This window comes from Uloborus diversus, chromosome 8 (genome assembly GCF_026930045.1).
Source record: "Uloborus diversus isolate 005 chromosome 8, Udiv.v.3.1, whole genome shotgun sequence".
In the NCBI taxonomy this organism is placed as follows: Eukaryota; Metazoa; Arthropoda; class Arachnida; order Araneae; family Uloboridae; genus Uloborus; species Uloborus diversus.
In genome coordinates, this window is record NC_072738.1 from 139,834,326 (window position 1) to 139,861,000 (window position 26,675).

The 26,675-nt window shown below is 36.2% G+C and overlaps 1 protein-coding gene across 2 annotated transcripts in view; it reads left to right on the top strand.

The window, feature by feature from the left end:
* LOC129227610 (synaptic vesicle 2-related protein-like) overlaps nt 1-15,011 on the top strand; it is a 111,598-nt gene extending 96,587 nt beyond the window's left edge. For both annotated transcript variants that reach the window (XM_054862197.1, XM_054862198.1), the window contains 3 exons: nt 36-125; nt 7,186-7,299; nt 14,783-15,011. In XM_054862197.1, coding sequence (XP_054718172.1) covers nt 36-125; nt 7,186-7,299; nt 14,783-14,803 — 225 coding nt within the window. In that variant the 3' untranslated portion in view covers nt 14,804-15,011. The remainder of the gene's footprint in view (nt 1-35; nt 126-7,185; nt 7,300-14,782) is intronic.
* The last annotated feature ends 11,664 nt before the right edge of the window (nt 15,012-26,675 follow it).

The window sequence follows — 26,675 nt, forward strand, 5'->3', positions numbered from 1 at the left end:
TTTTTGCAAACGTAATTTATTGTTCATTTTCGCAGGCATTTCCAACTACTCAGAGAGGACTATCTGTTGGTTTGGAGACAGCTACATATTATCTAGGGCAGCTGATTAGTTCATATGCAGTTCAGGTAATATTTTATGTTTGAACTGTGATGATAAACTTCAAAATCTTACTTTGGAATTGACCTGCTTAACGTTAATAAATATTCAAAAAATTTATATGTTTATGTCTACGAGACCGGCTCTTGTTTAATTGTTACATTTTGTTTAAAGTTTTTTATTCCGGTGTATAATAGAACTATACACATCAGGCTAATGGAATTTGACCAGAAAAATAATTTCTCCGATTCAAATTTTTGAAAAAAATAAAGGCGTCGTAAAAGCACTGTAAAAATAAATCCTAAACATCAGTGGTTATTTCCGAGGAACGTTTCGGGATTTCCCGGGTTTTCATCTATTTCACCGTAAAACCACGTATCTTTGAAAACAAGTTTCCTAAATTGCTACAAGTTGCTCTGTTGTGAAAAGTATTTTTATTTAGCGGTTTAAAGATCGGCTTAAGACGGAGTATGGCCCGTTCAGATTGACTAAGCGGGTAGCTGCAGCTTTACAAGATAAGAATTGCAGCCAAGGCAGATATTTGGTTCTTACTTGCAATTCCTCCTTCGTCATACTTTCTTTGATGCTTCTGGCGCTTTCTTAGCAAATCAGGAAGGTTCTAATAAATTTACATAAGACCTACATAATTTCCCTTAAAGGTTCCAGACTGGCTTTAACAGCGGAGATTTCCAAATTCTCTTCAAAAATATACAAGGATAATATGAGAAACGTTACTGACTTTTTGCGTAAAATGTTCCTGGTTTTTGCAAGAATGTTACTGGCAGAAATTGAGCACATTAGCTGCCTATTATTTTCCACTAACGTTTCTGAATCGTTTTTACAGTAAGTGTTTTCCTACCTGTATGTCAGAAGTTTTTTAAGTTCAGACCGCCGTGGACGTCCCAGCTCAAAACGTACCTACTTTTTGAACACTCTTAAAAGAAAAAAAAAATGCATTATTTATTTCAGAGGTTCTCGTAGCCCAGACCCCTCACAGGCTCCCTGTCTCAAAATGTACCAACTTTACCGACCCCTTTCAAAGGAAATAAATAGGGTCTGGTGGGGGAAAGTGGTCAATGGGGTAAAGTGGTCAGTCGTCAAATAAGAGGCTATAGCTTGGAAATAAATGTTCGAATGAATGTGAAAATTTTATTATAGAGTAGGGTAGTTAGAAACTACATTTTGAGTACAAAATTTTACAACTGGTAAAATGGTATTCGGTAAAAAAAAATATTTTGTGTCAATATGAAAAGATTTTAAATCTAAAGACCTCTTTTAACTTCCTTGGGAAATTTTGTTTGTTAGAATTATGAACAGATTGACTGCATAGGAAGCTTCCTACATGTCTCAAGAACTCTTACACATTAGCAGTTAGCTGAATCTATTTTAGATAATTTTTTAGAACAATTTAAGTAAGATGGGGTAAAGTGGTCATAATATTGGGCTTAACAAGTATTGTTCTTCTAATGTCACTTAATCATTAAGTATAAGGCAGATATAAATTAAATATTAATTTCACTTAATATGTATTGTTTTTTCAGTAAATGGTGTTAAATATACGAGTATATGCGTAAGTATACGCATATACTCGTGTAGGCACGTATATAGACGTATTCACATAAATGCACCAATAAATACATATATGGGTATCTGCAAGTATTTTTAATCTATACAGATATACATGTAACGCATATACTCGTATATATATAAACACTTATATACTCAGGTAGACACTCATATACGCGTACGTACTCGAGTAGACACTTACATACAAGCATATGATATACAAGTATACAGGATGAGTTTAAACTTTTAAGCAAATTATTAAAAGGTGTTAGAGGGGAGGATAAGAAGCAAGAATCACATAAGGAAACAAACACAATAATGACGCGCTACATGCACGCAAAGTCAGAAACTGATGGATGCAAAACTGGTCGAAAATTTATCACACAAAGACAATTTTACACAACATTTTAGGTTTCAAGAAAATGTTAAAGCGATCGATGAAATTTGCGGCCTGCAGCTGTGATATATGTGCGTCACAATCACAAAGCACGCTCTGTTACAATAACGAGACTTTTGAAAAACTTTCATCAGCCGATGCGCCTTTGTTGCGATGCTTGTATTAGAGCTACAGGCCGTAACTTTTAACAACTGTTCTAAATATTTCTTAAAAACTAAAATCTTGGGCAAAATCATCTTTGTGTAACAAATTGGTGATTTGTTTTGCATCCATCAGTTTCTGGCATTGTGTGCATGTAGCGCGTCAGCGAACGTAAGTTCTTTATAATTCTTTGCTTCTTATCCTCCCCTCTCACACCCCTTAGATTTTTGCCCAAGATCTTGTTTTCACTCTGTAGGCACACATGTATATAAGCTTGTATACTCGTGTATACATACATATACTTGTGTATACACGTAAATGTACGTATATACGTCTATACAGGTATATAACCATGTTTGCACGTATACATACGTATACGCGTGCTTCACAATGTGAGTAGACACGTACCCCCAAACATATACTGGATATATCCACGAATTAACTCGTGTATACCCGTATATTTGTGTATGTACACTTATATATGCGTGTATACGTCTACTGTACACGTATATACTCATGTATGCACGTATATACTCAAGATACAAGTGCATACACTCATATGATGTTCGTTTACACACATACATACCCGTACATACACGTGACACGTATATACTCGTGTATACACGCATACACTCCTGTAGCTTATCACGTATACATACTTATATATACACGTATATGCTTGAGTAGGCACGTGCATGCATGTATCTGATGCATACATGTATCTATTCATATATGAATAACGTGTTTACTAATGTTTACACGACACGTATATACTCGTGTATACTCACATATGCTTGTGCATATACTTGTAACTATAAAAATAAGCGAAATATACAAATATTAGGGTTGTTTATAATCGTTTTGCATCTATTTTTAACTATGACCACTTTACCCCATGCTATGACCACTTTCCCCCCACCCCATGGGGTAAAGTGGTCATAAATACAAAGGGAAAAGAAAGAGTTATAATGCTACTTAAATCAATATTTATTTTCCTAAAACTCAATGTACCGTGTTCTTTAATAATGCAATGTAAAATAAAAACAAAAAAAGTTTAAGTGTTTAAAGAATTTATTGTATTTATTATTCACCCAAGTTGAAAACCTACGATTTTATGACCACTTTACCCCACCAGACCCTATTGAATTCTTATTTTCTGATATGTATTAAGGTATTCTGCCGTGAGAAGGAAAAAGGGCAGTAACAGCATTTTTTTTTCATTCTTTTGCATTTTTGTCTTTAGCTGTACTCCTTCCTTACTACAAAAGCTTGCTTATTTGGTTTCCGCTGAAAATAAAGCCAAAAAAAGGGTTAAATCTCAATATTTCCCCCCATTGTTAGTAGAGAGTCCAAATCGTTTTTCTACATTTTAAAAAAAATCAGAGATGTTTCTGTAAAATAATGGGCAGCTGATGTTCCTAAAATCTGCCAGTAACATATCTGACGAAAAGCAGAAAAGTTTCCTCTAATAGTCAGCAACCTTCCTTAAATTGGCCTGGAATCTCACTGAAGAATCGAGGTATTTTCCCAAAAAAATTCTGTCACGTTTTTGGAATAAAGCTGAAACTTTCCAAGAAAACTTACATGCTTGTAAAAGTATGTAAGTCTGTAAAAATAGCTTGATACCCTCCTGTTTTACCAGGAAAGCTTCTAGTATATTTTAGCATATGTGCCCAAAGTTAATGCTGAATTGGAAGCAAATATCTAACAGATTATTTGTCAAGTAAAGCTGCAGTATCCAGAGACTGCAGTTTGTCCTTATTTGGGGCTCAGTCAATTTGAAACGGCCGCAATTGAGTTGATGGAAAAACAGTAAATGAAAACGATTATTTTGAAACTGGTAGCTAAGCATATTTTTACACAACGTTGAGAAGTCTGCATTCAAGCAATTTGTAGCAATTCAGGAAATTTTTTCGCAGAGACACATGACATGACCTACCCAGGAAGTTGTTGGAAACCCGTGAAATCCTGGAACGTCGTCCGCATGTAATGTGTAACGTCTCGGATTTTGGTTTTTACAGTGTTCAGGTATCTCAATAACTTTTTTCTGCAGGACACCGCCCTTTTCCTTTCCATGTAGTATTAGTATTATTCTATATTTATTTATTTTCATTCATATTTTTCAAAACTAACGACCAGTTTTTCATTACTTAACATCATTGTTTGGGTTGGGGTAGTAAAAATTAGTTTAAAAATCAAAAAACAGGAATAAATATCATCAAATCATTTCTATTTCAACTTTACTACAGTAAAACCTGTCTACAACGTTACTGTTGGGATCTAAAAAATTGTTATTGACAGGTTATCGTTATAAACAGTTTGACTATTTGTGCTAACATTTTGCTTGGAACATGGAAAATATCGTTATATACAGGTTTCTTGTTATAAACAGTACTGTTATACAGAGGTTTCACTGTACTAATAATGAACTGATAGTAGTTTGAACAAAAAATATTAGCCATGTTCAAGTGATATGCAAAAGTATATAAGTAAAGTTTCGAGTGAAACGCGTTTAGTTAAAGTTCAGACCTTAACCTTAGGTAGACTTTCATTGAAAAGTTTTTCTAAATCATGCTGCATAGCTCCATCTACACTGTAAAAAAATTCCGAAACGTTACTGGGTATTTCCGTGTTACGTTTCGGGATTTTAATGGTTTTTATCTACTTCCTGAAAAAATCAAGTTTCTTGTCCAAAAGTTTCCTGAATTGCTACATGTAGCACGAATGCAGACTTATCACTGTTGTGCAAAATATGTTTAGCTCCCAGTTTAAAGATAAACTGAGCGTATTTATAAAGTATAACGGCTTCAGTTCACGTACGGCTCGTTCATGCTAACTAAGCTCCCAAAAGGTAGCAAATAAGTATGGATCATGATAACTAAGTTCCCAAAGGTAGCAAATAAGTATTGATTGCGTAGCTTTTGCAAGAATTGCAGGCGAGTAAGCTTATTGTTACTTACTTGCAATTCTGGCTTAGCTTTGGCTAAGGCTCCTATATAAGGGGGAGCTGACTTATCCGACATTTTGGTTCCAAAATTATCGGGCGAAAAAAATAAACATTTGTACAAAAGCCTCATTGCAGAAAACTGGTGTCCAAACTTTAGGTGTGTTGCCCGATTGATGTTTGATTATTTTATTCTGTAGATGAATACAATTTAATTAATACAAATTAAAAACAAATAAGGTATGAAAATGAGGTTTATTACCGTAAACATTTCCCGATACATTTTAGCTGAATTTGTAAACGAAGTTATCTTTCAAAATTTACCTAAAGTGACATTTTACTCAACTTATCATCAATTATTTTACGACTTAGCAACCAGCGAATATTATGACGTATTTATAAATACTAGAAACGAGGTTGGATCCAATTCTGTCTTGGAACCAAAATGTCGGATAAGTCAGCCTGTCTTTTTCAAGGGGCTCTAGCTTTGGCCATATATACAATCATGCTCTTGAAACTTCCTTGATGAATCAGGAAAAAGCCAACCTATTATATTATATCTTCTTAAGTTTGCCCTAACTTTCCAGAGACACAACAGACTTTTAACGGGAGTATTTCAGAATTTTTCAGGATAATATCAGCAAGGTTACTGAATTTTAACAGAATACGTTCCTGGATTTTGCAAGATATGTTACTGGCAGAAATTGGGCACATCAGCTGCCCATTATTTTCCAGGAACGTTTCTGAATCGTTTTTACAGTGTATCAAGGCTACTAGTACTATCTCTGGTCCCGTTACAGAGGAGAGGTTCACCTACCATTTGTACTGATTATCTCCAAATTTTTAATTAATTTGGCACTTACATCCCTTTGTTTCTCAGTGCTTACCATGAATGATGCATTAAAATTTTAAATAGGAAAATATGGAAACGTACTAATGTGTTTTTTATAACAGCACTCATATGTATATAAAATTCCATACACTGTTAAAAAATTTTCCAGAAAATTTATGGAAATTGTTACTGGCATCCATGTTGCCAGTAACTAGTACCCTAAAAATCAAATGTTACTGCTAAATTTTACGGTTTCCTCGACAGGCCACAGCAACCAATTGGAGCTGGGATCGCTTATTTTTCCGGTATAAATTACCGTAAAAATCAGCGATGCGTTAAGCCCGCCATTTTACAAGAACAATTACTAGAAAATATTCCTGAATTTTTAACAGTGTACTTAAATTGGCAGTATGTATTAAAACAAAATATTCCAATGTCCCCCCCCCCCCCCTGTGTACATCAACATATACTTTTCTTTCATCAAAATGCGCTTCCTCAGTCCTTATAAGTGCTCGCTTTTCCAACTAAAATATGGCCCTGCGATTGCAATTGTTTTCATTTTATTTCGTACGTTTTGGCGAATTAGCACCCCCGCCCATACTTTGAGAAACTCTGCTGCATTATAATTATGAAGATACGCTCAGAAAAGTAAATTTTACGCTATTTTCTGTACACATTGTACACGCTCTTTGTGTGTGTGTTTTGTGTGTAGAATATTTCTCGTGAAATGTCCACGTTCCTTTGCCCACAGAGGTTCATTATGCTTCCAGGAGACATGCTATTTAAACTCTTTTATAACCTGTAATATCCTTCGAAAATTTCAGTCTGCTACATCTAATTGAATATTCGAATACGAACAATCAGCATTTGGAGAACAACTTTCTTTGTTTTTCAGAACAAAACTTAAATAATTAAAAAGCAAGGTTCTAAGCGGGGGGGTGGGGGGGGTATTATGGACACTCAAAAATCGTTATTCCCGGTGGGAAATTATCCCCCAGTGTCTTTATGAAGTGTTAAATCACACGTTTTTGAAAATTTCACAAAAGACTTCCTTTAATGTTTGACCCTTAAATTTTACATTATTACCCTCTAAGATTTCATTTTTATCTGGTGAGATATTGTTATTCTTCTTTATAATGTTTTGTAATTAAGTCCTATTCATTGAATATGATGATTATGGATTTCGTTAATGCTTTTCATTCCATCTAGGGTTTATTAATCAACAATTTCATCTTGCCAGTGAGTTTCATAGGAATTCTTATGTTCTTCAGTGCAGTGTCATCAGCTTGCCTTACGTGGGAAACCAGAGGCCTCGAACTCCAGGTGAGACTCTTGCTTCGTGAAAAGATAATACAACTTTTAACGAGTTTTTTCTTCTTTTTGTGAGAATGGCACCTCAGGGACTGTTCAGTGTCCATAAATGATATCATGCATTTTTGCAACACATTTGACCCCTTCTCCCTTTTGATGCAAATCGTCACACTGCAGCTTTGCCCCTCCCCTCCGTCACGTGTCACGTTTGTTCAGAAACAAAATACTACGTTATAGATCATAATTCATATTTTTATCTTTAAACTTTGACGATGTGTTTTTGAAGACATAGATTACCTCCTGCCAGAAACATTTTGCAAAAAAACAGGGCCGCAGAGAGCCAAGGCGGGTCCCTTGTCAGTCATGTGGCCTGGCCCCCTCCCTCCCCCCAAAAAAGGAGGAAAAAAGAAAAGGAAATGGGGAAAGAAGGAGAAAAGAAAAAAGGGTAAAAAAGAAGGGAAAAAGGGGAGGGAGGAATCAAAACTGCTTGCTATAAAAGAACTTTAACTCTATTTTAAGTGCTACAATAAAAAATACTAAAAGAGTAAATTTTACATAATCTTTATGTTTTCTTTTGTTCGGAGTCCCCCCCCTTTTTTTCTTTCTTCCTTTCTTTTATCCTTTCCTTATTTTCTTTCTTTTTTTACGCCAATGTCGCCGCCCCAAGGCCTGGGCCCCTAGTTTCCGACTAGGCTGACATGGCCTCTCGTCGGGCCTGCAAAAAACAGAATTTTTTTTCGCTAAAAGTCAGATGCCGTCCTAAAATTGTCCTGGAATCTCACTGAAGAAACCAGAAATCTGCCCAATAAAAGCCAGTCATGTATCTGAAACAAACCTGGAAATTTTAGGGAAAACTGAGGTTCGTTTAAAATATTAGCTTGGCACCTTCCTGATTTTACCTGAAAACTTTTAAAGCATCATTGCTACCAGGGCCAAAACGAAGACAGTAACTGTAAGTAAGTGCACCGCATTTACTAGCCGGAATTTCTTGCAAAGCTACGAATCCAAACTTACATTTTGCTCTCATTGGGTGGTTAGTCGATTGGAGCATATCGTACGTAGAATCCCTCTAAAAGCACAGGCCGACTTATCTGCCATTTTTGTTCCAAGACAGCTTGGGTAAAACCCTGTTTCTAATACAATAAATGCGTTATAATACTCGCTGGTTGATATGTCGTAAAACAATTGATGAGAAGTAGAGTAAAATGTCACTTAAGGTAAATCTAGAAAGACAACTTAATTCACAAATTCAACAAAAATGTTTCGGGAAATGTTTACTGTAATGAACGTTATTTCCACACCTAATTTGTTTTTAACTTGTATTATTTAAATCGTTTACATTTTCAGAATAAAATAATCAAACATCAATTAGGCAACTCACCAGTTTTCTGCAACGAGGCTTTTTTACACAAACTAATTTTGTGCCCCTGCAATTTTTGGAACCAAGATGTCGGATACGTCAACGCTCCTTATATATGTCCTTAATTGTACATGATCTGAAGGCGATAAAATTCATTAGTACGGCCAATCAATCTTTAAACTGGTAACTAAAAACATTTTTTACACCACTGCTAAGTCTGCATTCATGCAACTTGTAGTAATTCAGGAAACTTTTTGACGAAGACAGGTCATTTTTCCAGGAAATGTATGAAAATCTATATCATCCCGAAACGTTGTTCCAAAGGCCTAAAGTAGTCCATGACGTTTCGGAATTTTCTTACAGTGCACTAATAATGATTATACAGGGTAATCCAAAAGAGTCAGGACGAACATTAAAAAATTAATAATTCGAAAAACGAATGAAAATAAACAAGATGCGGTTTGCCCTGAACGAATAGAAATATAGCCGGGTTTTGTGTAGCAACAAAACAGAAATAGTCTGTCTTCAACCAACAGATGGCGTTACAGCTTTTTATTTCTCTTATAATACATTTTATTTAAACGGGCTTTCTCAATTATGGACAGCTTTTCGGTGCATATTAGCTTCGAATACCATTACCTGCTACCGTTGCCTTCTTTTTATATCGTTTAGTCCTTGCATGATCCTAGATCAGAAATTGAACAGCGCCATCTGTTGTTAACCAACAGAACAATTTTTGTTTCTTTGACCGACAAAACCCGGATTCCTTTCCATCCGTTTAGTGCAAACAGCATTTTTTTTTTTCATCTTTTTTCGTTTTATAATTCATTTTAAAAGTTGGTGGTGACTTTTGGATCGCCCGGTATTAATCAGAACTTATTTTGTATAAGATAAGGTTAAGGTTAACGCTAAAAGGATAATGATAGTGTGTGTCACATTTCCCTTCAGGGTTTGGAAGGCGTTTAGAACAAATATATTACCAACACAGAAGCAACGTTGACTTTACTGAATGAAAAAAATATACCAGTTACACAAATGTTCGATACGTGAAACTTTCAGGGCGCAGCAGCTATCGAATCTGAAGTATAGTTCTTGTTTCATTCCTTGCAGCATGTTACAATCAATGGCCGCTCATTTTCTAACAAGATGGTGCATCCCTCCCTTATTGTCCGAATGACGTTCACTATTTCTTTAATAACAAACTACCTGGCCGTTGGATTTGGTTAGAACCCCTCTAACTGGAGAGGCCAACGCATCCGCCATGTTGGAGCAAGCGGGAGCAAGCGTACTGATCGCACAAGAGGGAAATCTAAATATATAACTAGTATGTTGTGGCCATCACGAAACTTTCTTCTATATTTTTCTTTTTTTTTTTTTTTCTGATCCCTCCCCATGCTTGACGAGGAAGCAATATTCCCAACAAAAACAAAATGACACATGCAAAAACTTGACGACTATCCCAATGTCTGAATTATTGCAAAAGCAAAGCAAAGAGCGAAAATTGAAAGTTATTTTAAAAGCCTTGCTTGAATGAATTACAAATATTTTATTTGTTAACAAACATAAGATGGCAACAGTTAAAAATTTTAAATCATTGAGATAATATTTCCTATCATTTCCATACAATTAAAATCACGAGAAATACGCAGACGACAATCTATTACGATTTATCTTTCTTATTGTTGCATTAATAAAAATATTTTTATTCGCAAAAAAAAAAAAAAAAAAAAAAAAAATCAACACCTCTTGGAGCGATCGGCGTCAAAATAGAACCAAAGCCTGTTTACATATGGATTCACATATATTCCAAATTTCAACCAGAACGTAGCATTACTTCTTGAGATAGGGCACTCAAAATGGAAAAAAAGAACGGGTGATTGCGCTACCCCCCCTTTTTAGCTGTTGACACAAAAATAAAATCAGTTCTTATACCCACTAAGGGCTACTTGCCGATAAATTTTTCTTTCATTCCGTTCATTATTTCTTGAGATACAGCAGTCACAATTGACGACAAAAAACGTTCTATAGCTCAACCCCCGTTTGAGTTATTGACACCAAAATTGAATCAGCACCTGTTCCTGTTAATACCAACATATGGACCAAATTTTGTTTGATTCCGCCAGTAACTTCCTGAGGAATGGCAAGCACGCGTAACTCGAAAAACGTCCCATTGCTCCACCCCCCTTGGAGGAATTCGCGCCAAAAACTAATGGGCACAAGTTCACATAGGGGCACATATGTGTACTAAATTTCGTTCGATTTCATGCGGTAGTTTTTATTGTAGAGCGGCCACAAAAAACTGGTCACACACAGACGTGACACACATACATACACACACACACACATACATACATACACACACACACACACACACACACAGACAGACAGACATTTTCCAAAAATGGTCGAAATGGACTCAGCACACCTCAAAACGTTCGAATCCGTCAAAATTCGAAATTCGAAAATTTGCACGAATCCAATACTTTCTTCTATATATTAGATATAGAAGAAAGTAAAAATGGAGTTTGGTAAATTTGTTCCCTAAGATCTCAGAAACTACCCGGCAGATTTGGCTGAAACTTTCACAGTTTGTTCAGTTTGGTACTGCGAAGGTTTATAGACCAGTTCGAAAAAAATCCACTTGATAGTTCCCTTTTTATTCCAATTTTAGTCCCAATTTTCGCATAAATGCCCCAATATGGGGGTGGAAAAAAACGTGCACATATTAAAATTATATGTCCATCGAAAGCGCCAATTTTTCTGCTGAAGATAGCATCTGTTCGAAGTTTCTAAGTTGTATAAAAAACGAGTTATGAGCTTTTTTGTTCCCTGTTCGAAGGCTTTCATCAACCCAAGTCATTATTTAGTGTGTCATCTTAACTCCCAAGAATTGTTGTATTGTTGAATATTTTTGCGTTTCGTCTGACTTTTTGAGGCTTTTCTCAAGTCAAATCTTAAAAAAACGTTTTTCCAAAAGTTTGACTAAAAATAAATGGATTTGGCTGATCATTTTACTTTTAAACGGAACTTATGTAATTAATGGTTTATTATTATTATTTATGCTGATTGGACACTTGCTCGCCGGAATTTTTTCAGAAAGATTTCAGTAGCTGATGCATTTTTCAGTTTTTTCCACTGTCGCTGTTTTTGAGCCGAAAGACTACGTAATAATGTTTCTCAGCTTTCACCATATAAACAAAATATCGCCAATCAAAGATACTTAAAAAATATATATATATACTGAGTAAAATAATTCAACAATTAAATTAGGCAAATCCATAAACCGCACAAAAACTTCCATTAATTTTTCTTTTTGCACGATTTCAAACAATCGCCAAATTTTACTACTTATTTTGGAAACATTTCGGATGAAACCGTTTAGCGCCATTTTTTTTTTTTTTTTTTGACCAAAAGTATCTCAGCATCTGGCAACAATATTTCTATAATAAAAATTAGTAAGGAGGGGGAGTATTATCGAAAGTGTCCCAAAATGATTCTCGCAAATTTGGTAAGATTTTAAACCGCACCAAGTGTTCACAAAAATTGAAATTTCCCAAAATAACTAAAGCAAGTGTAAGGGGAAACGGGCGGCTACATTTTTTAAAACAGTTCGTACATCAATAGCCATACAGAGAAGGTTTTAGATTTTAAAAAAAAATGCTAACAGATAAATCTTTTTGAATATGTAAAGTTTAAATTCATATTTCGGAAATTCTTCAAATTTGTATATATATGCTTAAATGTCGTGCTTTCGTTTCTAATTGAATACTATTTTGTTCTTTATACTTATTGCTATTTTAGTTTAATGAGTAAGGAAGAAGCTGGATTTTTAATCACGTCAAAAAGGTTTGTTTTAAATTCTTTCGCTTAAAACAGAAAACAAGGGCATGTAATGATTGTTTCTCATAATTATTACTGACCCAGGCAACGCTGGGTATTTTTGCTAGTACTGATTAAAAGACATTCCGTAGAAAACTGCAACATGTTAGCAAAGATTATACAGCATTTATAACGTAATGATAGTAAAATGTTGAGAAATAAATCGATATTAATCACACACGAGCGAGCTCCATTTCCAGGCTGCCAGTCACTTCATCGTCTATTAATTGTCCCTTTCTTTTTTCTTTCTGCATCTGCTGAAAATCTGAAATCCTTTCCTTTGAAAGCTGTCTGTACAAATAATAGCCGAACACCCATTTGACTCAATTTAACATATGCTAAAAAATGTAAACATCAGCAGCAATGCTATCGCAACGAAGCTCTGGATCAAGTTTGCTCCAAAATGGCGGATGCGTCGGCTCCTCCAGTATAGGGGCCTTAGATGGGTTGAGGTTCTGATGACGACAATCACCTTCTCCCGTGGTCATCACGTTCTCCGGACCTAACCCAATTTTTTTTAATGCGATTAAATGAAAAATCGTGTGTTCGTACCCCCTGTCGCCCCGGATTTGCAGATTAACGCCAAAAGATTGCAACCGCATTGGCTACCATTGATCGTGACGTGTTACAGGGAGTGAAGCAAGAATTAGACTTGAGACTTGATACATGTCGCATGGAAAAAGGTTCACCTATCGAACATTTAGAACACTTGGAAAAAAAAATTTCGAACAACACCGTAAAAAAATCGCTTGGAGTATAGAAGCGACGGAAGAAGATTATTGTCGTCATCAGAACCTCGTCATATCCAACGACTTAGATGCTCATTATTGGGGAAATAGGGAATGTCTGTCAAATAATTGGGGGTACCTCATCTTGTTGGGAAATGAACGACCATTGATCATGACATGTTGCAACGAGTGATAGAAGAATTAGATTAAGACTGGATATCTGCCGAATTACAAAAAGATTCACCTATCGAAAGTTTAGGAGATTAAATTAGTGGAGTTTCTTTCTCCAGTAAATACAATTTGGTTGCTGTGTTAGTAATATGTTTGTTTTAATAAACCTTCCAAACCCCGATAGGAATGGTGACCCGCCCTGAACAAAAGTAGTTACTACTTTCTAATATGAAAGCAACTGTAAACCGTATTTTGGACTTCGAAATACACAGATTTCGGCTTCAATCCCATTTTTACTTTATCGGTCATAAACTGGTTGAATTTGAGCTTTTTAAATTCAAACTTTCTACTAGGACTTGCTTTAAACTGCGTGGGTGTTTTTCGCTACGAAACAAAACGATTGAGATTACAAAACAGGAGAAGGATTTTTTTGTCTTTAAAAACTAAATTTAAGATAAAAATATACAAAGAAAATGTCTATCTATGATGTCACACTTTTTTCCACCCTCTCCTCTCTGTCACAGAGTGTCAAGCTTCACGTTACCCCCTCCCGTCCCCTTGTGTCTAGTTATACTGTTTCCATGAGCATATTGCAGTTAAAAAAATGTATGATGTCACACTTATTGTTACCACCTCCCACCCTTTGTCACAAACTCACAACTCCACGAACCCCCTCCCCCTCCCTAAAGCGTGATATCATTTGTAGACGACCCCAAACATAACAAACACATAAATATTTTAGCTATCGCATTTAAACGTTTTTGTCTGTATGAAAATGTGCATCCCCACTCTACCGATTTTTAGGAAATGAAATCGCGTCTGCCTACGTCACACATAATTGACAAGTAACATCTTGTCGTAGGAATACTATATTGCCCGACTCATGTTCGATTCTCTCGAAATTCCTTTCGATTGCGTGGGTAAAGATAATAAGTTTATCCCATCAAAGTTTAGGTCTCCATATGTACCGACTGTAATAATTTGAACTCCGGTGGAAGAAGGGTAAATAGACACCATTTGTTAAATTAGGAATGTGAAAAACCGGGTTAATTTGCCAAAAACATATTGCAATATTTTGACTTGTACGGAGATAAGAATTCCTCTTCTTTTCCACAAGCTGAAACAAATTGGTCTAAGGTCAGACGTCTTGTTATCAGAACCACACTATTTTCCTTTTCTGGACGATTACTAAGAAAACAAGCTCTTTTTTTTTTAATCAGCTTCTTAAAAACCGACACAGCTTCATTTACAATTGACTGAAAAAATTATCAATCCTAGACTGCTACATGTGTTTGTTAATAGTTTCATGTTTTAGTATATTGTTTAAATGATGTGAACACTGTTTTTTCCCCTCCAGGATGTACTGAAATTCAAATAAAAGGAAATTTGCTGGCAAATGCAACTATAAAAGAACGTAAACAGTTGGACGAAGACGCATTAAATGCTAACACTTGTGGAAGGATGATGATACTTGAAAATTGATACACGGAAAGAAATGTTTTATTTTATTGCAGCAACAAGATATTGATTTTCACGGTCGATGTTTGTACATTATATATTAAATAAAAGAACTGTTGAAGTTACCACATTATTTCCCTGTTAGACAGTTAAATAATGCATAGAGTGTGTCTCAAAAATCATTCAAAAGCTTTTGTCGGATGTCTTTTCATCCATAAGCTCATTTCTTTTGCATTGAAACAGGCGTTCCTTATAACGCTGAAACACGTGTCTGCAGAAATCTGCAGTTAGTGCTATTCGATGCTGTCATCTCTTATTTTACATCAGAAAACTGCATTTGGCCAAAACTTCACGCAATTGCGGCTGACCAAGAAACTGTCCAAAGAAGTTCATTTTTTAATTTGCACTTTTATCTACCAATGACACCTTGTCCTTATTAACCATAATCGAAATTCAGAAAAAAAAAAATATTTTTCTCGGCCCCTAGTTAAAAGCGCTAATTTGCTTTCCTGATGTAGTCCCTTACACTAACCGAGAGACTTGCTTGAACTACTTGAAGATCTGCTGATTATACGTGCTTAAATCATTAATACCTGTTAATAATAATCGTGAAATTATTATTAAAAGTGGTAGATAAACAAAACTAGTAATTGATTGATAAAATAATTTATTCGCACATATTATAGGTCTGATTTCGTTCTTTTTTGCACGTTTTTTTTTCGCATCAGAAAAAAGCTATCACTGTGTTGTAACCAGGGCTGTGGAGTCGGAGTCGAAGAGTCGGAGTCGGATAGAATTTGGAGTAAAGGAGTCGGAGTCGGAGTTGTTAAAAAACATGCCGACTCCGACTCCGACTCCAGGCTTCTTATTTTCTTTCCTTTTCACTGATTCTTCTTGCATTTTTTAAAAACTGACTACCAATTGGTTCGATTACATGTATAAAAAGATACTAATGTGAAAATAACAGCCGTTATGGCAGTCAGCTAGCTTGAGTGCTTACCGAACTTTCTGTAGCCGTCCCCTAGTTTGCTTGCTTTTGAACTTAACTAATAGCAACTGTCAGCAAACGATTTTGTTGCCTAACATTTTCAATTAATCACTTTCAAATAAAAATAGAAATACAGTGTTTTGTTCGATCTTAGTTATAAAATAGTAAAAGAAATGTAACAAATTAGTAAGTCGAGGCCCATAGCTAAGGTTAAAACGTTTAAGGGTGATCGGCAAATTCAAAAAAGTTATGCCGCGAAAGCACGAATCCAAAAGATCCGATGAAATAATCTCATGTTTTTTTTTTCTTTTTTAAGACTCTTTCTATAAGCTTGGTTCTCACTAAAAAGTATGGAACAAAATAAGTGTAAATGATTTCTTGATTACAACACTCAATAATAGCAGTTAATCTTAAAATCTTCATATTAAGGTTAATTTTAAAGCAGCCAATAAAATTTAAATTAAAAATTTAGCGAAGAAGAAATATAGGTATAGTAAAAGCTATTCGTATAAATTTGTATACCCCCGTATTTTGTGTAAAATTAGCTCCTGACGTATATGTGCCCTATTTTCGCTGAAATTTTATTGATAAAATATAATTTAAAATATATTCGCGAAAATTTTCAGAATTAAAATATTTATATTTTTTTTATAAACTCTGAAATTAACTTGTGGTGTCATCTACCAGATGGGTGTCACCCGGGGCAACCAAGCCCTCTCAAGAACTGGGATTTAGAAAAAAAGCTTTTTCTCTCTCAAGTTACAGCTTTCAAAAATTGAAAGCACACGATTTGATCAATATCAATTTGTTAAACATTAAAGGGGGGGGGGGGGCAAATTACAGATAATCCTTTTCAAATTTTTTAAAAGGGATTTTTAAGTCATCTCACTTTTTAACTCGTAACTATTGGAAAATTTGATTTTTAAATTGAATTTCTAACGTTGTATGCGTCTTAGGTTTACAATAAAAAACAAAATGCGAAATTTTCATAAAAAGGAATTAATATTTAAATCTCTTTTTAGAGGTTTCTCCCCTTCCCCTGAAGGGAGAGAGGGAGTTAAAAAAATAAAATTGAAAATATAAAATAAATACGGAGTCGGAGTCGGAGTTGGAGTCGGAGTCGGGCGTTTCAAAATCCAGGAGTCGGGGTCGGAGTCGGCCATTTTCCTTCCGACTCCGTAGCCCTGGTTGTAACGCTAGTTATGCACTTAAAAACATTATGTTTTCCATGAGTATTAGTGTAACTAGCATTCGATTAATTAAGTCCGCTAATCAGTTCGTATTTGGTGCAAACAACTTTAAACCTGGCAAAACTAAAATTCCTACGACGCCATCTAGGTATTAATTAACTATTTATGACGCTAGCTCATTTGAGATTTTTAAAAAATCTCAATAGTTGCTGCAAAAACGATGTCAATCTATTGTTCACGATTGGACATAAATCCGTGAGTTTGATCTTAAAACTAGAGATGCCGTTTTATACGAAATTTTACGCTTTCAGAAACATTTTCTACACATAATTGCACGAAATTGCAAAAGGAAATTAAGCGAATAATATTTAAAAAAAAATAATAAGAAAAAAAGAAAATGGCGGCCGGGAAAGGATTGCGAATGAAAATGACCGAAGATGGCTGACGGCATCAATAAACTTAGAGGAGCAATTCTTCCTCAAATTGTTGCAGGATTCAATATTGGAGCATCAACAGGTCCCAGCGTTCGAACTATTCAACGGACTATCATGGATTCGGGGCTTTTGGAGCCTAAAAGCCTACTTGTGTATACTGTCCGACCACGGATTGTATGGAAAGGCAAACATCCGGTTTACAGGCGGAAATGGACGTATCTATTAGTTTTTAGGGATATCAGCGGTTTGCAGATGTATGTTAGCCTCTAAATTAAGCTGAGTCTCATTCAAATGAGCGGAACATGCGCATAAAATTTTTACTCCCCCCCCTCATTCAGATGAACTCGCCTGAAGTAGACGTTTGTCAATTCCATAAAATCCGTGGTTGGACAGTACTTGTGCCACTGAGAGATGGTGGATGAACTGGAAGTGAAATAGGACACTTAATTTTTTACTATAGAATCAGCTGGAACACGCTAACAATAAAAAATTGACTGTTCGCGCTAACAATAAAAAATTGACTGTTTGCGTGTTCTTGCTAATCTTACCTTACAAAATTTTCTGTTTCCGCTTCCTATTCAGCCGTCATTTCTCCGTGGCACTTTATACCATTGACAGCAATACAATATGTTTGACAGTAAGTCGAATCATACTACCTGCATTGCACAAAAAATATTCTTTTCTTCAAAAACACATCAATTGTTATACAGTTAAAAGTATTTATAAATAACTTTATGGTGTTAAATGTTCTTGTAACTGATTATGTTCTCTTTATATTTTCTAAAGTCTGAAATCTCATTTAACGTACAGCGCTTATTTTTATGTTTCCTTCTGGTTCTATTTACACTGAAACTGGGGAGTTCAACAGATGTTCGATATTATCATTCAATCCTACTCGAGACTCTTCTTGTTCATGAAGTCTTTTTTCTATTAAGTCAACAACTAAGAGGGAAGTTTTCTGTAGATCTTGGCTCATAAAAAATCTATTTCTCTGGTCTTTTCCAGATATTAATTCTCTTAGAAACTGAATTAAATCGTCGTTAGAACTATCGGACGAAAGATAATTCTCAGTAGGACGGCCAGCACTTTTTGTGAAAGTATCCTCAGCATTCTATGATTCCAAGACTTCTATTACCTTGGTCCGATGAAGTAATTGACGAGAAGCTAGTGTTTTTAAGATTATAACTGCTTATTGGAGTATCCATTAGTTCAGTGCTTCACTTTTCCCAATGATTGTAGCACTAATTCTTTATTCAGTAAATTACCGCCCAATAGCCACGGCTAAAGTAGACATACGAGCAATACACCATCAGCTCAGTCATTTCCAGCCGAAGAGTGCAGTTGCGTGCTTTTTAGCACTCATCAGCCCGGCATAGGAAAGTGACCCAGCTGGTGAGGGAAAACCTCTTTAGGAAGCCAAGAGTGCGAAACAAACTGGTAGCTAATATAGAATTAGCAGATCAGACAAGTGACCAAAGCGATGGTTCGGTTCAACTCGAAGATTGAACGCAAGGCAAGGTATATTCAGTAAATTGCCGCCCAATAGCCAGGGCTAAAGCAGAAATACGCAGTCCTCGGCTGGAAATTACTGAGCTGGCGGTGTATTTCACGTATTTCTGCTTTAGCCCTGGCTAATGGGCGGTAATTTACTGAATATACCTTGCCTCGCGTTCAATCTTCGAGTTAACCGAACCATCGCTTCGGTCACTTGTCTGGTCTGCTAATTCTATATTGGCTACCAGTTTGTTTCGCACTCTTTGCTTTCTTAAGAGGTTTTCCATCTCCACTTCAGGCACTTTCCTATGCCGGGCTCATGAGTGCTAATAATAGTACAGTAAAATTAGGCCAAAAAATGGCCAAACCCAAACATCCAAAAAAAAAAAGTGAAACCTGTTGCAAATTACTTCTTACCCTTCCAGCAAGAAGGGGTAAAAAGTCCCAGCACTTTGCGCGTCGGGTTTTGGGGGGAAGGGGGGGAGGCGAAATAATCCTCTATTTAAATAAAAATAATTACTATTACTTAAAAAAAATTCTGAAACCTCGCAGAAACCACTCTATAATAGTAAAACAATAAACTCTCACAAAAAAAATTCTAATTAACAGGGGTGTACAGGTGGGGGGGGGGAATGGGGGGGCTGTCCATGGAGCAGCTTTGCGTCATTGGAATTTTTTAAGGCAGTTTTTTCAAGGGGTATTTCTTTCTTTATTGAGGACTTTTATTTTTATTGGGTACTCCGTCACACTTAAGGGGTGCGCCATCGCTTTGAGGGGGGGGGGGGACCCTGAATTTACATTCCAAAATCACAGAGAGTGCACATTTGCAGTGAAGTTCGCGAAAAGATTTCCCTGACTTAAACTTTTCCGAAGTACAAAATGCCTCACAATGATATGGTAATGTCAGAATGATAATTCTAAAAGATCTAAGCGAGCTCAGTAACCAAATTATTTGTGACTGGAGTTATTAAACTGTTTAGAGCGCTGGAAAAAAAATTGATGTGCAGCATAAAAAAAGTCCAAATTGACTAAAGTTTCCCTACTTCTTCTTGATTAACTTACTTCAACTTTTCTACAATCTTTTGCCATCACCGTAAGGGTGGGACAAACCGGAATTGCCAATAGTGAGACGGGCAATGCTGCAATTCAGCACCCTCTAAGTCGGTGGGGGTTCTCATTTGCAAACACCAAGCTACCTCTCTTTTACGCAGCTGGTTATGTGAATTATGCTAAATATGCGGACATATACTTGCAACTCTGAAACTTTTGAGTACATTATGCGATAAAAAAAATTTGATCACATCAAACATCAGCTATCCATCGATCTAAAGCAGTGACAAATTCAGGTGGTCTAGAACCTGTAGTGATTCAACGATAGAACAAGTCTTGATGAGAGCAATGAGCAATACATCAATGGAATGCTAAATATTTACACCTTTTTGTCTCTCAGTTTGGAAATCTCAATCCGTTTCTAAAGCCCCAGAAGTTTCTTCCCTCTCAAGTTGGTATGGGTATTGCTCGCTGATGATAAGGTGAGTTGCGATAAGACCTTTAACGTTCGGGTAGTAACATCAAATCATATTGAAGTCAAACAATTTTGTGGCATTTCTTTGTAAAGGAGGTAAGCAGTTATGTCTTTAGCTTCTGTTACGAGAGTAGTTACTATCTTTAAAGATGTGTAAGCCCAAACCATCTTTTACACCGAATGGTATGAACTAAAGATGGAATAACAAATTGCTAAAAACTTATGGTACGAGTTATGCGCTGATCCTCCATCAGTATTCGATGAATCTGGTTTCAGAAGGAAAGAAATCCTGTATCGTTAAAGTACTATTATCTGAAGCAAAAGGTTCATCCAAAATCACAGAAAGAACAGCTGGTGTCATATATGAGGCAGTGAGAAGCAAAGGGATGTAAGTGGACATTTTCAAGTTTTGAATAAAACGCGTTTAAAGATAAGATGCTAGGTAGACTTTCATTGATTTTTTTTTCTAAATCATGCTGTATAGAAGCAACTACCAGGTCTACTAGGACCATTTCTTGCCCCAAGATATAGGAGAGGTTCACCAACCATTTGTACAGGTTATCTCCAAATTTTTAATTTTGCCCTTTGCTTCTCACTGCCTCATATGTAATAGAAGGAAGATACCCGCTTGAACATATTTTTGGTAATGACATGTAAGTTTCAAAGAAATATGCCAGCAATGCAGCGTGTAGGTCACTTGTAAGTATGGGAAAGCTAGTGTCATTTTTGATGGGTGTAAAGAAAGCACCACAGAAATATAAATGAAGTCCTATTACAACAGTCAAGCCTTCTGCTCTAGAAGACTTTCTGCGTCTCAAATCTTGTGCTTGCTCTGAGGGGTTCATTGGATATAGTGAATGTTTGAAAAGTCTGAAAGTAGACTGAAGTGCTCAATTATATGCACAAACTGTGTTAGACATAGCTGCAACAATAACGATTTTGCTGAGGATCTAGATTCCAAAAAACATCTTGATAACGAAGACTTTTTGTTACAAGCTTAGGAGAAATCGTTTGAAAGCAAAAAACAGTTCAGCGTTATTTTTCTGGCCATTTAATCAAATATGCACCATCAGAGGGGGTGGGGGGGATAATATTTTAGTACATAATTTCGTTTTGGGACGTGAGCTACTGTTCTTATGGGGTGGACAGTCCTGATTTATGCATTTTAGATTTGCATGAAATAATACTTCTACTTGAAATAAAAGGTGGGGGGGGGGGGGGTGAGGATTTATTTTTTTTTGGCAGAGGGGGGGGGGGTGTTGTAGCTTTGAGAGGAGGTGCACCATCGCTCTTGGAAAATGGACGCACTTGATTTCTAACAATTTTCTTAGCATAAAATAATGTTTCCATATGAAATGTATGGAGGGGGGTTCGGGGGTACTGCTTCACTTTACGGGGATAGGGGGGCTCTGTAGCATTTGTGGGTTTTGTCATCCCTCTTGGGGGTCAAACACCTTTAATTTTATGCTTTTAAATTTAGTATAACATAATATTCTCACTTTAAATTTATTCTAAAAATTCTGAAAAAATACTCAAAACTGCAATTTTTAGATGCCCCCCATTCCAAAACCCGACGCACAATGGGGTGGGACTTTTTACCTGTTCTTATTGGGAGGGTAATAAACAATTTCCACCAGGTTTAGCTTTTTTTTTTTGGATGTTTGGGTCCGACCCCTATTTTTACTGTACTATAAGTACGAAACTACAATACTCGGCTGGAAATGACTGAGCTGGCGGTGTGTTTCACGTATTACTGATTCTTTAGTTTAACACCTGAGGCCTAAGCATCTTTGTTCAGTAATGTAGACTGATATTGCAACGCACACAGGTTGACGACTCCGCGTGGTATCGGCGGAGACACCAATGAAACCAGACCCTTAAAGAAAAGGCAGTTTACACAATAATTTTGATTTCTCTCGGTCATTTCAAGAAAAATTAGCTAGGATTCTTTTCAAACACTTGGGAAAATCAGCTTCAAAAGTATGTTCTACATATATATTTAAACGCGATTTCGTTTTTGACTGGTGAATAAGCGAAAATGCCAAGTAACGTGCAACCTCGTTTATCGGGACTAACTGAGGGCAAAAGAATGTCTGGTCAAAAGGAACACTGGATAATCCGCGTGACATTAGTAAAATGCAGAACAAATGCTGAAATGAACAGATTTATCTTTCACTGCAGCCAAAATCAATGCTTTGTATCAAAAATTCATAGGAACGCTTTGCGTAAACATTCTATCGCTTATACATCAGCTGCAGTGATACACAGGCGAAGACGATACAAAACATACGCACACATATAGGGGGCAAGTGGGGGCTCAAGGGTAGGGTGGTTCAAAAACCTTTTTTTTTTTAGCTAGAGTCCAGGAACCACCAATTTGTTTTAGACTTACTAATAGTATTATGCTGTAAAGATTTTTGCTTCTTACTCAAATTTTAAGAGGGTGCTCAATGACCCCTTAACCAAATATTAGCTGTAGAATAGAAAATGCCACAAAAGTAGAAACATTTAATTTCCCCAGCTGGTTTTTCGTAAATATATATATATTTTTTTCAATTTACATGCATATTTCTACTGTATATTATTATATGTAGCATTGATTTTTCTCTTTAATGTATTTTTAACCCCCTCCCTATACGCATGAAGTTTGGGCACCCTCTTTATTGAGCACCCTCTTTCAGTTGAAACAGGAAGCTAAAATTCTTCCAGTATATTTCTACCCATAAGTATAAAAATATTGAGGGGTGTCTAGTTATCTAGGAGAATCCTTTTTTACATGTATTTTTTAACGACCCTAATGAGTCCCCCCCCCCCCCTTAAAACTTTGCATTGGGCGTCCATTTTACAAAGTTTGCCAAGTTGTTTGTTAGATTGGCACTAGGGGGACCGAAAAGTTATATCGTTTTTTTTCAAACAAATTCATTTTAAAAAGTTTTATTTTTTTGTTCTATGATTTAACTACCCTCGTAATCAACAACCCTTTGCCATCTTGTACGCAAATTTTCTACCCTAGACAGTAAAAAAAAAAAAAAAAAAAAACCACTTGAATTTTGCAGCAAAATATCGTGAAAAGGCGTCTTGCATACAAGCCAACTTTTCGTGGAAAGTGTTTCAGCGAACGGAAGGAAAAAGAATCAGATGTGTCAATTTGTGGCGAGAATCAAGGGTGTGTACAGGGCCGCAGAGACCCTTGTCAGCTTTTTCGCCGGGCTCCCCCCCCCCCCAACCCCAATGAAAACGAAAGAGAAAAGGAAAAACAAGGGGGTAGAAAAAAAGTAATAATAAAAATCAAAATACCGTATTTCGTAGACTTAACATTGACGCAAGTCCGAGATGAATGTGACGGAATCAAATGAAATGAATTCAAAACGTAAACGTCTACCAGGGCTGGAGTGCTAAAACGAGCAACTTCCGAAATTTATACTGCCTCTGGCTTCGACTTCACGGCTGTTCTCCAAAATCAGTCCGTCCGACTATGACGCCGCTGCGTTCTCAGAAATAAGGCCACTATATAAGGGGAGCTGACTCATCCGACATTTCAGTTCTAAATCTATCGAGGGACAAAATTAGTCTTTGTACAAAAGCGTCGTTGCACAAAAGTGGTGCACAAGTTTTGCATGTTTTGCCCGATTGATGTTTGATTATTTTAGACCATAAATGAAGAAGATTAAATTAATACAATTTTAAAACAAATAAGGAGTGAAACAGTAACCTTAAGTGACATTTTACTCAATTTATCATCAATTGTTTTACAACATAGCAAACAGCAAAACTTACAACGTATTTATAAATACTAGAAACCGATTAGACCAAAATGTCGGATAGGTCGGCCTGTCCCTTTCAAGGGACTTTTAACATGGGTTGACGATTCCGCTTGGCATCAATAAAAACGGACCTCCAGGAAAGAGACGAGTTATACATTAATTTCAATCTCTCTTGAACGCTTCAAGAGAGATTATCTCGAATTACGTGTTCTGCAAACGACAACGACGGATTTTAAAAAGATTGTTCTACTTACATATTTAAAAGCGATTGCGTTTTTGACTGGTAGATAAACGAAAATACCAACGTAACGTGCGACCTCGTTTATCGGGACTAACTGAGGGCAAAGAATATCAGTCAAATTTTAATAACTCTATTATGTGTACTGAAATCGGTGTAATGGGGAAAATATCCTGCCAAACCATGAGGAAAATATATGAGCGCTAGGGTGGTTCAAAAACCTTTTTTTTTCAGCTAGAGTCCAGGAACCACCAATTTGTTTTAGACTTACTAATAGTATTATGCTGTAAAGATTTTTGCTTCTTACTCAAATTTTAAGAGGGTGCTCAATGACCCCTTAACCAAATATTAGCTGTAGAATAGAAAATGCCACAAAAGTAGAAACATTTAATTTCCCCAGCTGGTTTTTCGTAAATATATATATATTTTTTTCAATTTACATGCATATTTCTACTGTATATTATTATATGTAGCATTGATTTTTCTCTTTAATGTATTTTTAACCCCCTCCCTATACGCATGAAGTTTGGGCACCCTCTTTATTGAGCACCCTCTTTCAGTTGAAACAGGAAGCTAAAATTCTTCCAGTATATTTCTACCCATAAGTATAAAAATATTGAGGGGTGTCTAGTTATCTAGGAGAATCCTTTTTTACATGTATTTTTTAACGACCCTAATGAGTCCCCCCCCCCTTAAAACTTTGCATTGGGCGTCCATTTTACAAAGTATGCCAAGTTGTTTGTTAGATTGGCACTAGGGGGACCGAAAAGCTATGTCGTTTTTTTTTCAAACAAATTCATTTTAAAAAGTTTTATTTTTTGTTCTATGATTTAACTACCCTCGAAATCAACAACCCTTTTCCATCTTGTACGCAAATTTTCTACTCTGGACAGTAAAAAAAAAAAAAAAAAAAAACACTTGAATTTTGGAGCAAAATATCTTGAAAAGGCGTCTTGCATACAAGTCAACTTTTCGTGGAAAGTGTTTCAGCGAACGGAAGGAAAAAGGATCAGATGTGTCAATTTGTGGCGAGAATCAAGGGTGTGTACAGGGCCGCAGAGACCCTTGTCAGCTTTGTCGCCGGGCTCCCCCCCCCCCCAACTCCAATGAAAACGAAAGAGAAAAGGAAAAACAAGGGGGTAGAAAAAAAGTAATAATAAAAATCAAAATACCGTATTTCGTAGACTTAACATTGACGCAAGTCAGAGATGAATGTGACGGAATCAAATGAAATGAATTCAAAACGTAAACGGCTGGAGTGCTAAAACGAGCAACTTCCGAAATTTATACTGCCTCCGGCTTCGACTTCACGGCTGTTCTCCAAAATCAGTCCGTCCGACTATGACGCCGCTGCGTTCTCAGAAATAAGGCCACTATATAAGGGGAGCTGACTCATCCGACATTTCGGTTCTAAATCTATCGAGGGACAAAATTAGCCTTTGTACAAAAGTCTCGTTGCACAAAACTGGTGCACAAGTTTTGGATGTGTTGCCCGATTGATGTTTGGTTACTTTATTCCGTAAATGAAAAAGATTTAATTTATACAAATTTAAAACAAAAAAAGGAGCGAAAGATTAACCTTAAGTGACATTTTACTCAACTTATCAACAATTGTTTTACGACATAGAAACCAAAAAATATTACAAGGTATTTATAAATATTAGAAAAAAGAGCGGATCCAAAACAGTCTTGGAACCAAAATATCGGATAGGTCGGCCTGTCCCTTCCAAGGGTTTCTGATCAAAAATTCGGACGGAGGGAAAACAACCGATTTCGACTCTTGGAACTCCCAAAACAGTCCTACGGAGGGAAAACGACTGACTTCGAATCATGAAACGCCCAAAAAGTCCTAAGGAGGGAAAACAACTGAATTCAGCTCTTACTCCAACTCAAGGAATTGTAAGGCCTAGGACTCCAACTATGACTCCTTACTACCCAATCCAGTCCGACTCTGAATCTGCAAGCTCTGGCAAACTTCGAGGGGAAATGACCGACTCCAACTCTTTTAACACAAAATCAGTTTGATTCCAGCTCCGCAACCCTGTGTTTCACATGAAATAATGATTGCTTGTTTTCATTTCATTCTGAAGTTTTAATTTATTTATGTGCAGCTGCTTTTTCACTTTTCTTTTTTTTTAGATTAATTTTTTTTATTGAGG